Source organism: Sitophilus oryzae, unplaced genomic scaffold, assembly GCF_002938485.1.
Source record: "Sitophilus oryzae breed Bouriz unplaced genomic scaffold, Soryzae_2.0 scaffold_1107_pilon_pilon, whole genome shotgun sequence".
Lineage (NCBI taxonomy): Eukaryota > Metazoa > Arthropoda > Insecta > Coleoptera > Curculionidae > Sitophilus > Sitophilus oryzae.
Genome location: NW_022145735.1, coordinates 512,261 through 526,445, shown reverse-complemented (window position 1 = coordinate 526,445; position 14,185 = coordinate 512,261). Strand labels below are relative to the sequence as shown.

At 31.3% G+C, this 14,185-nt stretch overlaps 1 protein-coding gene across 4 annotated transcripts in view; it reads left to right on the top strand.

Moving 5' to 3' along the window:
* Nucleotides 1-14,185, top strand: part of LOC115880989 (tensin-1-like) — a 458,204-nt gene that overhangs the window by 186,112 nt on the left and 257,907 nt on the right. For all 4 annotated transcript variants that reach the window (XM_030898374.1, XM_030898353.1, XM_030898341.1 and 1 more), the window contains exon 3: nucleotides 6,179-6,216. In XM_030898374.1, coding sequence (XP_030754234.1) covers nucleotides 6,179-6,216 — 38 coding nt within the window. The remainder of the gene's footprint in view (nucleotides 1-6,178; nucleotides 6,217-14,185) is intronic.

Sequence of the window (14,185 nt, the reverse complement as noted above, 5' to 3'; positions counted from 1 at the left end):
ACTTATATAGAAACTTTTGTAAGTTATCTTCATCTTCGGATATGAGTACTGCATCGTCAGCATAGCATATTATTTTAATTTCTTTATCTCCCAGTCGATATCCTCTCCCAGCTTGTTTTACTTCATTTATGATTTCGTCCATTACGATGTTGAACAGGGTTGGGCTTATCTCCTTGTCTGATTCCGGTTGTCACAGCTATTTTTCTGCTTAGTTGATGTCTCAAAAGAACCAGGAATTTCGGTACCGGGATTTCCCGGTTCTTAACCCTAGTACTGACGATGACATCGTCCCTAATTTTACTGTTGTGTGTGAAAACCACCTAAAGATATAAAACAATTGTCAGACCAATTCTACGGATAGAAACTACCTATTCGTAAATGGTTTAATATTCAAATAGAATGCAAACCAATAAATTAATCCATCTTCGAGTTTCTAAATACCGCAGAAATATGCGCATTGTTTCAGCGTCCATGGGAACGGCGGCTCTATACGCCACACCACCGCTTCGCAGTCGTGTGTTCTCTTTTATCTTTTTCGTTTCTCCTTTTTTTCAATTTATAACTGACAGGACAAAACGCCCACGTCAACGTACGTACCATCGCATCGCCGCGTTATTTCGCTTATTGCAGGTATGTGGTCTTTAATTTTTTAACGGTTGCTTCGTGCCGCGCGCCTCGGACGATAACAGAATACGTACCGGGTATACGTACCACCTGGGCGGAGTAATGGATTAATTGTCGTTTTGTTGCAACCACGTGTGTACCACTTAAGATTATTACAATAATCATATATTAATCTCTTATATGAATTAAATGGAGATGATGATGGTTGGTTAGCAGAATTTCTTGAGAACGGTTGGTCTGTTCTTATTCTTCATTTATCAGACATCAAGTATTCAGAATAACTCTATGTATCTCTTGTATGGTTATCGAAGATTCAACAACAAAAAGTGTGTACACTATGTGTGCTCTAACAGTTTGAAATGATAAAAAAAGTGATAAATTAAAAATTAATAAAAAATTTAGTTCACTCTCACAAAATTTGTATTAAAATAACCGCCTGTCCGTCTAAGGACTCCATTCGTATACCTCTATCCACCTGCCGAGTTATTTTATTTATTTATAATTTTATAAATATACTGAGTGCGTCTCAAAAGTGGCTCGACCCTATAAGTTTTTTTATTTTTTTTAGATAAAACAACGAGATTTGGTATGTTAGTCAACTGTTTTCGGTCACTTCCAGTTTCACCGAAAATTACTGCAGCTTTTGATTTTTAAATTATATTCTCGGTATTTTTTTAGAAAATTACACTCTGGAATAGAATGACATTTTCGCATATTGTTTATTTGAAATTTTTACATGCGGTTCATAACGACAATTTGGCTCGAAATACCAAGTGTGTGGTATCAAATTATTCGTAAAAAATGTACTTTTCAAATATGCCAATGAGCCACCCTGGTTCCATTTGAAAAAATTGAGATATGATTAAAAATACAATTTGGGCATCTTTTAACCGGCCAGGACAAGACACTAAAAACATTAGACGATCAAATCTATCTTTAGAAGGCTCCTTGATTAAAAATTAGTGTTTTTAACATAGCCATGGCTCTCTAGATTGAAATTTAAAATACAATTTTTTTGAGCGAATAAGTGAAAGCGAATATGTCATTCGATTGAGAGTATCATTTTCTATCGAATGAAGTATCAGAAGTAATCAGAAGTTGGAATTATTTCCGGTAAAACGGAAAGTGGCCGAAAACAATTGAATATGTCAATCAATCCTAATTTATGTCATATACTAACAGATACTAACATACCAAATCTCGTTTTTTTATCTGAAAGAATAAAAAAGTTATAGGGGGTGAGCCACTTTTGAGACACACCCGGTATACCTATATGTATATAGCCGTTTTATAATTAAGAAAAATCCTGATGATTTCGTCCATTTAGAGGCATCGGTTCGAAACGTCGAGGGTGTCGTCCTGTAGCTCGTCCCCAATTATGCTGAAATCAACCCACATTTTTCTTCAATATGACATTCTTAGTCCCACCCTGATGAAGATGTAAACGAAACGTCGCACGGTGGGATATTAGCATGAAAAAGGTGATCGAAAAAAATCAAATATGTTTCAGACTTCCCAAAAAAAGATAAATGATAAGTTAAATCATCTCTGCCATGAATGGCATTGCTATGGGTGTGTTTAGTTGCATTCATTTGTTTCAACGAAACGTCAAAGTTGTTACTCCTCACAGATAAGAGGTAGATGGCTAAATTTTATGTTTAAAATTATAAATTGTTGTTGTTCTTGTGCTCTTTTTATGTTTATATTATTGTTTTGATTGAAAATGGCTCAGCCAGCTGCAGGTATGTATTCTACAAAAACGTATTATTTATTTAGTATTCTCTATACTAACGATTTTTTTTGCAACTAAAAGTGAGGCGTTCAGAAAATTTGATTAAATTTGTGACATTTTTATTATACTTAGAGATTTAATTGCGCATTTCGAAGAATTCAGCATATTGTCTATATACGTTTTACTTAGTAAACATTGGGCTTTCATACAGTAAAATAAAATACTGCGACTTTGCTGATAAAATGAGAAAAACATTCTTGGTTTCCTCTAATTTGCCAATCAGTGATATGCTAATGAGAGGTGTAAACCGCGATGGCATTGTTGTGTACAAAGCGATCGCATTAGTGCCATTAGCAGTATAGCACAATTTGGCATTAGTAGCGACTTTAGTGGTATGGGCAATGCTCGCGGATCAGTCGTAGCATTAGTAGTATTAGTTGCGATATTACTACTGGCATTAGTGGCATTGACCGTGGAAACACAGGAACAGTGATTTTTCTTTCTTTTTTTAGAATCGACGAATTATCCTTTATTTTGTTCATATTATTTCCTCTTTAATTGAAAATAGCAATAATTTATATAAGGTCTACATAAAAAAATTTCGATCAACTATCTGTGTCAAATACCCCACTGTGCGTGGCACAGTGGATCGAGGTATACGGAAATATGAACATTTACTTTTGTTTTAGAACTATTAGTCTGATTTAGATATTTTTGATTTTTTTGAAAAGAAATGGAAATGAATTTTTTAATTTTATTCCCAAATTTGTTTTTTCCAAGAACTCAAGATGGCGGCTTATAATAATATATAATACAAAATACAGTATTTCCAAAAGTATTTCTTAATTGCATGGATGATTTTTACCAACTTATTTGTGAGATATTTCTTATACTATTAACTTTGACCACTAACTAACAAGATTTCATTCGTTATATTTATTTTTTAGTATAAAAATTGTCATCAGTTATTAGACATTAGCTATCAGTTAAAAAATATACAAGGTTGTTCACGCTATTCGACAAGGAGTATTGTAGCCAAATTATTAAATTTGTGGAAATTATGAGGGATAGGATTGTTGATGGAGCACTAAAGCTACATTTTAAAATTATTTGCAAAACGTACAGAGTGTCCCAAATAAACAAAAAATATCAAAGTTGTATTTTTTTTAAATGAAACACCCTGTATATTATTACATTTTAATTTTTACGATAAAAATTAACGTAATTTAATTCAGGTTTACAGCAATTTAATCTTTTGTTTTTTGAAATATTTACGATTTTGTGAAAAAAAACACTAACAATTTTAATGCTTTATTTCTCTAGGCATATTTATGTTTTTAAAACCAAATATTGTACTGAAGTTTTTCTGTTTACTGGATTTTGTTGCATTAATAAAAATAATATTACCTTATACAAAGTATCTATAAATTTATTTTAAATAATTATTAGCTTTAAACGGCAATAACTTGTTTAATTTAAATGGACCTTTATCTACCCTGTATATTTTACGTAAATCAGATGAAGATGGGGTACTATATGCAAAATTTTATGCTATATCCAATTATGTATTTATTTAAATGTAAATAATTATGTATTTATTTATGAAAATTTTATTTTTTTTGTAATACACTATAATATTATAATAAGACTTTTTTTTTGGAATAAGTATGAAATTATGCAGTTTAATTTGTAATAGTCAATTTAATACGGAATTTCAAATAAAATATATATTCTGGAAAAACACCTGCATTCTTCAATAAGTTCTCTATCATAAAGTTGTGACTATTTTTACAAATTTGAAGATTTTAGAACACATTTATTCAAAGAAATATCTTAAGTTAGAAATTTTGCATAATTGATGAATGTCCAGCAAATTGCAATGTGTCGATCCACTGTGCGTGGTATTCTTTGGTGGTATCCAAATTTGCAGGGTGGGACCGTGTGTACTGTTGCTCACATAGGTAATAAAAGTTTATATGATATGAACTATAGGTAGTAAATTTTTGTTGTTCATTTTTTTATTAAAATATATGCATTAACCAGCAAAGCAATTCAATCTTTCTCACTTTCTCACTTCTACATGATTTACAGCACTATATCAAAAACCCACGCACATTCAGACACCCATTCCTAAGGAATTCTGAATCGTACGAACTCGTAAAATAATACCTCCAAACCCATTTATCATACGTACTAATTCCAAATGGTAGGCTTTTATGCCCCATATACCCATCAAGGTGTCAATAAAAAAGTCGTTTTGCCCGACCAGAACCACGTATAAGTTACTGTAATAGAGCCACGAGCAGTTCTACCATTGGTACCATTAGCCCATTAGATGTAGAAGGGAAAATAAGAATAATTTGATACGATTTCCGTCTATTTCTGCGTTTCTATGATCGACAATTTGCATAATTCGAGTATGCACATGCACCCGGCCGGCGGGCTTCTTACAAGGTTGCCCTTTTCTAAATTGACAGAAATGGGCGATAATTTGATTCAGAATATCCGATACTATGGTACGATCGATCTATAATTAGTCTTAAGCCGACCTTAAGTTGTTTGTTGGCATTAAGATTAAAGGATAATATGTTACATAAAGGGTTAAAATATTTATTTTTTTATTCTAAAAAATAAATATTTTATAATAATTATACGAAGTTTTGGTAAAAACTTGAATTTTTGATATTGAGTTACTTTGAAAGATCTAAAAACGAATTGTGAAATATTTTTTTTAAATTCAGCCCCGAGAAGGGGGGAAATAAATAAATAAAATTATTTTTTCGAAATTTCGGAGAAGAAAAATTCAAGTTTTTACCAAATCTTCGTATTTGAAGGCCTATTTTTGATAAATTTAAGCTTTTGTCAGTATTAAAAGAAAAATCCAGATTTTAGATGAGTTATTGAATATTCATAAATAAATATAAACTTTAAAAATTACTAGTAAAAATCACTCGGTTTAATAAAGCAAGTTGGTATTATTTTATGTTGTCTTTTTAACTATAGGCGCATTCACCATTTTGTCCACAATTCCTTATGTTCAATTTTGTCTTCCAGTTTTATTTATACATACATAATACGTATTTATACAAAGTACAAAGAAGGCTTCCTCTATTTATACAACATTTATACATCTCTTTATTTATACAACTAATTAATATTTTACTATTATAGAAATTTGTGTGCTATTCAATCAAAAAAATTAATTTTTATAGATACTTTCTTTATACTAATTTTGAAATAAAACATAATCGACATAAAATAATATAGGAATAAATAAAATGACAGTAAAAATGTGAGCAATTTAATCTTTACAGCCAGGGTAGTACAAGAGTACAGCAGTCATATAGGGGTGGTATATTTTGACCCCAGAAACATGTCTGAAATTTTTTTCCCGAAAAAAAATTGAAAATTTTGTATTTTTCGAAAAAAATGATTTATATATTTTTTGAAATTTTTAAAAACATAATATCTTGATAATATGGCAACATAGGTAGCATATTAAATTTACAAATAAGAAAACAGAACAATTCAGAAATTTTCAAAGTAAAATAATTCGGTTATCTTGGACTTATTTGGGAAATGGTAAAGAGAAAATAGGTATATTTCTTTTATCGGGATCTACTAGCCCTGAAAATATTTGCACTTATTTAAGACTCATCCTGTATAGCTCGTATAAGAAAGAAATTATTTTTAATACATTTTTTTACGATTTTCATAAATATGTAGATATACGTACAAATATAATAATATATAAATTAAAATTACATTTTAATTTATTAATTTTATACTTTTTGATTTTATTAATTTCTTTTATTGTTTCAGTATGTAAATATGTCTGCCACAAGGTCTGCGAAAGCAAGGTAAGTTAAAATTTTTAATAAGAAGATTAAAGATCATATTATACTTCTTCATTTATTGTACCGTATATCGTATAGTCAGAAAAAAACGGCACCGAAGACGGCTGGGGAATGACAAAGGTCGAGGCCAATCTCTAGACATCATTTATTAAAAATTGACAAATCAAGCTTGTTAAAATTTAACACTAATTATAGAAAGATAAAGATAATGAGTTTCCAGATACACAAATCTATTTCCAAAAAAAAATTTTTTTCAAATTTTAAACTACACCATTTAAAAATCGTTTTTTTTCTCAATATAAAAATAAAATAAAACCTTCTTAAGGTTAATTGGCAGTAAGCGTCATTAAAAAAATAAAGAATAGTACGGGTCAAGTAAAGACGTCTATGACTTGACCTCGCCAAAATTATCATCGATTGTTATTTGCCCATCCGTTTTGACGCCGTTTTATTTTTATTGTATGGTATTTGATTCCCTAATTCGACTTGATTCTAACTCGATTTTTACAAGTAATTGTTGAAGGATCTGATACAAAAATTTTTGTTATAACTTCTAAAATGTCGGGAATAAAACATAATGAAACCAATTAATGAGAAATACGACAATTCATACTACTACGATAAAATAAATTCTTCTGCTAACTATACAGGGTGGTCCGAACTGTGTTCCGGAAACTTTGGCAGCATATTCTACAGATAAAAATAAGTATAAAAGTTCGTATAAATGTATGTCCGAAAATACTTAGTTTCGGAGATACAGGGTGTAGAAATTTTATTTTTATTTCGATTTTTTCCAAATAATTTCTGAAGTAGCGTCAATATTTGGATGAAAATTGGTGTCTGGTAGAAAACCTCGTAAATGTATATTTTCTTACTCGGCAGTTTTATACAGGTACGGACGAAAAGTTATCACGATTTAAACCAGTTAAAAAATATGTAGGTTTCGCCCTCTACAAGTACGAGTCATATTGGCATCAAAATCAAATTTCTCATATCAAAAAACTCCCAAACGCCAATTTTCATCCAAATATTAACGTTACTTCAGAAATTATTTGGAAAAAATTGAAATAAAAATGAAACTTCTACACCCTGTATCTCTGAAACTAAGCATTTTAGGACATACATTTATACGAACTTTTTTATTTAATTTTATCTGCAGAATATGCTGCCAAAGTTTCCGGAATACAGTTCAGACCACCCTGTATATACAATACTATTCTGGTATTTGATTCGCCTCTTTTACAAGCAATTGTTAAAGGGTAGAGGACAAGTAATGATAAAAGATTTTTGTTCTTCTAAAATATTGCGAATAAAACATAACGAAACCAATTAATGATAGATACGAAAATTCATATATTACTACGATAAAATAAATTCTTCTCCTAACTACATTTTCTCTACTTGCCAATCATAGAAAATACCGACAGAGGACAACTTATAAATGTTTGATTATCATTTAAACTGCATCATTACTACATCTGCTCCTTGCTTGTATAAATATTTCTTCGGATCAAAGCTACCGTACTTCCTAGAGACGTCGAACCAGAATAAGGAAAAACGTAGCGTAATAACTGAACGGCAATAGTTTTAAAGACATTCTTTATTTACTTGAAAACGTACATGCTCGGTCGTAATAATCGGTAATAATATGGATTTTACAAGAACTGTAATTACAACTGAACGTTGCAACTGGCTGTTTGTTGTATATTAACTACGTACACAGAAAGTATGTAGTTTTAATAAAAGTGGTGATTATTATTTAAACGAAATTAATAACTTGAAGCGTAGTCTCAATGTGAGCTGATAACTGATATTTGTGATACAGTAGGTACTTTGAACAAATTCTGATATACAAGGTTCGGCAATAGTGCGTCGGGCATCTGTAGTTCCTAGAATAAATAATTTGGGACTTTTGTTTATGTGTAAACCTAAAGTATGTACGTGGCTGTATTTCAGGAAAATATTTTAACTTCTATATGGTGGCTCAAAAAAGTGTGAGTGGATCAGGATGATTTTTTTTAAATGGAACACCCTGTATATTATTGCATTTTTGGCTTCCTTTCAGATCACTTTCCATAATCCTAAGATATTAATAAATATATTTGGATAATGTCAGGCATATTAATAAATAAATAAAAAAATATATTTTTTAACCTTCCTTAAAAAAATTAGTAAAAATACAAGAACTGTCTTTAAATCAAAATTATATTAGGTATTTATTTTGCTAAAAATATCGTAATCTTAAATCATACAGGGTGTCCAAGATTTTACGCCAAACTTTCTAAAATATAAAATAATTTTTCTTTGTTTTTTTTAATGGAACATCCTGTATATTATTTTTTATTAGATGGAGAATTGAAGAATGAACATTTTTTGTATTTAAAATATTTCAAAATTTTTAATGGTTTTGCAGATACACGCAGTAATATTTCATATGGCTGTTTCATTGGTAAAATATGAGAGAAAAATCATTGGGTAGCTTGGACAAAAATTTACTGTGGTTTGTAAAACCGTTAAAAATGTTGAATTTTGAAGCACTCTAAATGCAAAAAATGATCATTTTTTAATTCTCTATCCATTGAAAAAATAATATACAGAATGTTCCATTTAAAAAAAACCAAGAAACATTATTTTATATTTTCGGAAGTTTGGCGTAGAATTTTGAACAACCTGTATTATTTACGATTACTATATTTATAGCGAAGTAACTACAGACCAACTAAAGTAAATACCTAATATAGTTTTGACTTCAGGGCAGGTTCTTGTATTCTTAATATTTTTTTTTAAGAAATTCTGAAAAATATATATTTTTTATATACTTATTAATATCTCTGAAGGTATCAAAATATATTTAATAATATTTTGAGATTTTGTAAAATGGTCAGAAAGGAAGCCAAAAATGCAATAATATATAGGGTGTTCCATTTAAAAAAATCATCCCGATCCACTCACACTTTTTTGACCTACCCTATAAAAGTTAAAATATTTTCCTGAAATACATCCTAGTACATATTTTAGGCTTGCACTTCAACACAATTTGTAAGTTTTTTATTCTAGGAGCTACAGATGCCCGACGCACTATTTCCGGGCTTTGTATCCAACTGAAATCCAAAAAATAAAAAATATTTTTTTTTGCTAGTTGCCACTGCGTACAATCCAGAAGAGAACCAGCTTATCAATAGTTTGATCATAAAGGTAATACTTCTATAAGACTAGTAATGACTTTAAGCATCTGCCAGGAGAGTGCGATGGAAACAACATGCAGAATGCTATAAACAAGGATATATGGAAGCACACAAACCAACCTTAATATTAAAATAAATGATAAATGTGAAAAACAACGACCCTACCACATTTTGCAAGAATGCACGACTTGCAAGAGGGCCAGTCTTGCGCAAGGGTCTTGTGCAAGACTAGCCTACGAACTGGCAGTTAGAATCGAGAACGAATAGGTACCAAGAAATAGAAGCCGAAGAACAACCAGGATTTAGAGCCGGAAGATCGACGGTGAACCACTTATTTACAGTCACTCATGCAATACTAGCTACAAAAAATTTAGCTACAATTATTATTTATTTTATTTTAAGAGCTACATCTTCTGTTCGTGGACCCGCAGAAGGCATACGACAACGTTCCCCTTGTGAGACTTTGGGAATCTATGAAAAAAAACAATATAAACGCAGAGCTAATAAAAGCTGTAAAATCATTATATAAAGAAACAAAAACTAGAATAAAATTCGGCAAAAAGTTAACAACAGGATTTAATGGAACCAAAGGTCTGAAACAAGGATGCTGTATTTTACCACCACTGTTCAAGATCTATCGCGAACAAGTTCTCAAAGGTTGGAAGCAAAAATATAGAAATATTGGAGTACCCATAGGGGGATAACATGCTCTACACACTGTGCTTCGCGGATGATCAGGTGCTCATAGCACAAAATTACGATTACATAATTTGACATAAATTATATGACAAGTAAGCTTATAGAAGAATATCAGAAATGGGGACTCGAGATCGATACTAACAAAACAGAATATATGTGTATCGGAGGGGAACAACAAGACCTAATACTAGAAGAAGGGGAAGAAAATTAAATGCTGCACAAAATACAAATATTTGGGTATGGAAATCACAAATAATGGATTGTTGGATACAGCAATTAAAGAACGAAACCAACTTGGAAGGAATGCTATCACGGTATTAAATGGGATACTGTGGGACAGAAGCAGAGACAACAGGAACAAAACACTAATATACAATACCATCATCAAGAGTATAACCACGTACAGCTGTAAAGTGTGGCCAATTAAGGAAACAACAAAAGGAATGTTGGAACCTACAGAGATGGATTTGTTAAGGAAAGCAGCAGGCAGGCAAATCAAGACTCGAACGATAACTAATGAACGCATAATAGAACCTCATCACCCATATTACGAGTATGTAAAAAAATTGAAATGGAATTCACAAACCAAAAACCTAATATAGAGCTTTCTCGAAAGCCTGAATCACTCTATACATCACTACTACTATAGTTTTGTATGGAAAAATACTCCTACTTAATCAAAAACTTTATAATAATTATTTTTCCCACTTATTTCGACTCTTTTATGACACGCACTGTATATAATTTTGTTGAAAAATCATCGAATCGATTTCATCTGACATAATTCTGCACAAAGAGTGCGGCCGTATCGTTATGCCCTGCAACGGTCCACTATGCTTATTAGGTAATGCGATCTACCCGAGCAACGGAACAGGACAGGCTTTTTTTTCGAATTCCTGCGATGGCACGACGAGCAGTCTCCGGAGACCTGGAAGGACGTCGATACCTGGTCGTCATTCGTAGGAATGTCGTCGAAGATCCATGTCCGAAAAACGGGAATTCCAATGGCGTAGATAATGATAAATATTGATAAATGTTTAGTGTAGGTACCTATTTGTTTAGGACTACAAGTTATTAATTTTAGTATGACAAACATCGGGTTAAGTATCTAAACATCGGCTAATCGTATATAAAACATATACAAGGAGACGAAACATAATGAACTCAGATATTGTAAACATAAAGTGCTCAGAAGTGGTTGTTCATCTGGTCTGTCATAAACTTTGGCAAAGGTCCTGTCCCCATTCTAGAGATTTGTTGGCCATCCACTGTTTTGTGACTATTCTGGCGACTACTTTTGCAGTGCCACAGAAGGGTTATGGGCCTATGAATAGCATACTATTCCAGCTGTTATGTACTTTGATGTTCTTGAGCCATATTATGTATACCGGGTTGTCTCAGCTTAAATGGATACACTATTCATCCAGTTTTCGATGCTTAAATTAGTTGAGTTTTAATCATCAGCTGATGATGCTAACATGGTTAAAGTGTTTTGGTGTATTGTGGTGAATTAGGGCTTTATTTTGCTGGTATAATAATGTAATTATATATGAATAATTAACTATGTATTATTATGTACCTACGTATTAATTATGTAATACTAGTTGAAGCCTGGCGCATCAGGAAAAAATACTGTTTATTTTTTGTTTAATTAAATGAAAAACAAAAGATCCGGCGACGACAGTTTTTAGAAGAGCCATTTATCTATCTTTTAGTAAAAAAAGCAACTTTCTAGAGCTAGTCGTTACTTTAGTAGAGACGACACAGATAAACATTATGATTTTTTGTTTGTTTTTAATTTTTACTTAGATTATGTTATGTTTATTTGTATTATGGTGGTTAGATTGCATTAAAAACTTGTTTAATGTTTTGTATAGAGGCTATCGGTTGTTACTATCATTTTTGCATTATTCTTGTAATCTACCCCTGTGTCCCATTAATGTTGATAACATAGTTAGAATGCCTTCACCAATTTGTCAAGAAAATTATTTGGTTAGTTTTTACAACTATTTAATATACAAAAAATAATTTAACCTGAAAAAAATAGAACAAAAACCACCTAAAATAACTGTAATGTAAATATAAAAAAAAACGCTATTTTAAATACCCATATCTCCGTTATATTCTTCTTAAGACAGAGATTACCATCAGATTGTTGTTTGAACAATCTCTCGTCGTTTTTACAACATTAAGCCGTTCCGAGAACAAGTATTTTTTATATGATTAATTGTGTCTTTTTAGAGATTTCAGACTGCTTATTCAACATATAATAGGTGTGAACATGTATATATAAGCAGGAGAAAAAGAGATGAGAGTTGTATACAAGAGACAAGAGACGCAGCTGGGCGCATAAGTTGGCGTCATAAAATGTTTATTAGGATTAAATAAAATATGCATTTTTATCAGGTCAATGCATTTGTTTGCAACATTGATGTTAGAATATGAACTATACCGGGTGCGCCTCAAAAGTGGCTAGGTAAAAAAAAACATTTATATATTCCTAAATTTCTGTTTTAGTGGTAAATCGCTCAGCACTTATTTTTATATTATATTTCGTTAGTGTTGAAACCGCATTAAAATAGTGTCCGAACGGTACCAATAATAAGATAAGATTGAAGCTAAAGCCCACTAGGGTTGGTACCGACTATCGCCGGTACCCAGATGGTCGTTCGGGTTTACTTCGTGACAGCACCGTTTCAAATTTAACGGATACTTATCTGTCCTGTTAAAGACCAAAGATGAAAGAAAATGGTAGTGCCACGGGTGTCGCAGATGTTAAATCGGTTTCGAGAACAAAACCACCAAAATTGGTACGGTTCGAATTTACTTCTTGAAAGAACCGTCAGGAATAAATCGTCTTTTTTGTTTCACTTATATTTCAGTGCATATATCTATTTTTTAGAGAGAAAACAAAAATAATTATAACCCAATTCAGATCCTATTTCCCGAACATGACTTTAACCCTGGCTGGAAATAAAAAAAACTTATTTTGTCACAAAAATCCTGATCTAGACACGGAAAAAAAAAATAAAAAAAATGAATTTAGCTGTGTCATTTCTTTGTCTCCCTTATCTGTTTGTACACTTGTTTATTTTGTTGATTGCTAAATAGAAATTGTTTTCTCACCGACAAGATTTATTTCTTTGGTGAGCAACTCAGTTTATTTGTCAAATTAGAAAATCTATAACTAAGAAATAGCTTTATTTATTTTTGTTTTCTTATTTTTTCACAAACTTTAGTTTTATTTTTTTTTACTTACATTGTACTTATTGAAATCCTTACTTTTTGATAAATAAACTTTACTTTATACGTAAGCTTCCGTTCCCTATTCAGTTCACTTTTTATTATACAATTTATACCATTACGAAAGTTTTATTTTAGAAATTTGTATCTTTTGAAAAAGGTAATAGATTTAAATAAGAGGTGAAAGAATAAATAAATATCAGCAAAATGTTAACAAAGCTGGTACAAATATAAGAACTTGACAACGCTGTTTCCGATAGGCTTCAGTCCGTCAGCCAAAAAAATGTATGGAAGGAAAGGATATGGAACGGAAGGGAAACGGAACGGATAGTGTACATTGTCCTATTCATTTACATAATATAATATTTTATGTAAACGGAAAGCAGCTACGGAAGGTTTAGTGAGAATCAACCTTAAGCCGGGTACAGGAAAGTGGGAAGACGGTGCACTATGGACGTACCTTAAGGAGTAGTATAAAATAAAAATAAATAAATTAAAAATAATTAACTTGCTGAAACATATTGACCTTTAAATGCCCAAATTAAAGAACATAAAAATTATTTTAAAAGGGAGATATTCAAAATTCTAAAATTTGTCAACACTCCTGGAGCACAGGCCACAAAGTATTCTTGAACAATCTAACTCTAACAAGACTTGAATAATATCCAAACTAATATTTCAATTTTCTTTGTTCCTTTCCTGTCTTTTTTTTTTCGAGCTTATTAAAGCTTTCGCTTTACCGCGAAGAGGCGTGCTAATAAAGCTTATTTCGGTGTTTTTTTTAGGCTACAGAGCACTCAAACGCGCTGTCAGCTTACAGATTAGCCGGTTGCTATCTAGTATCT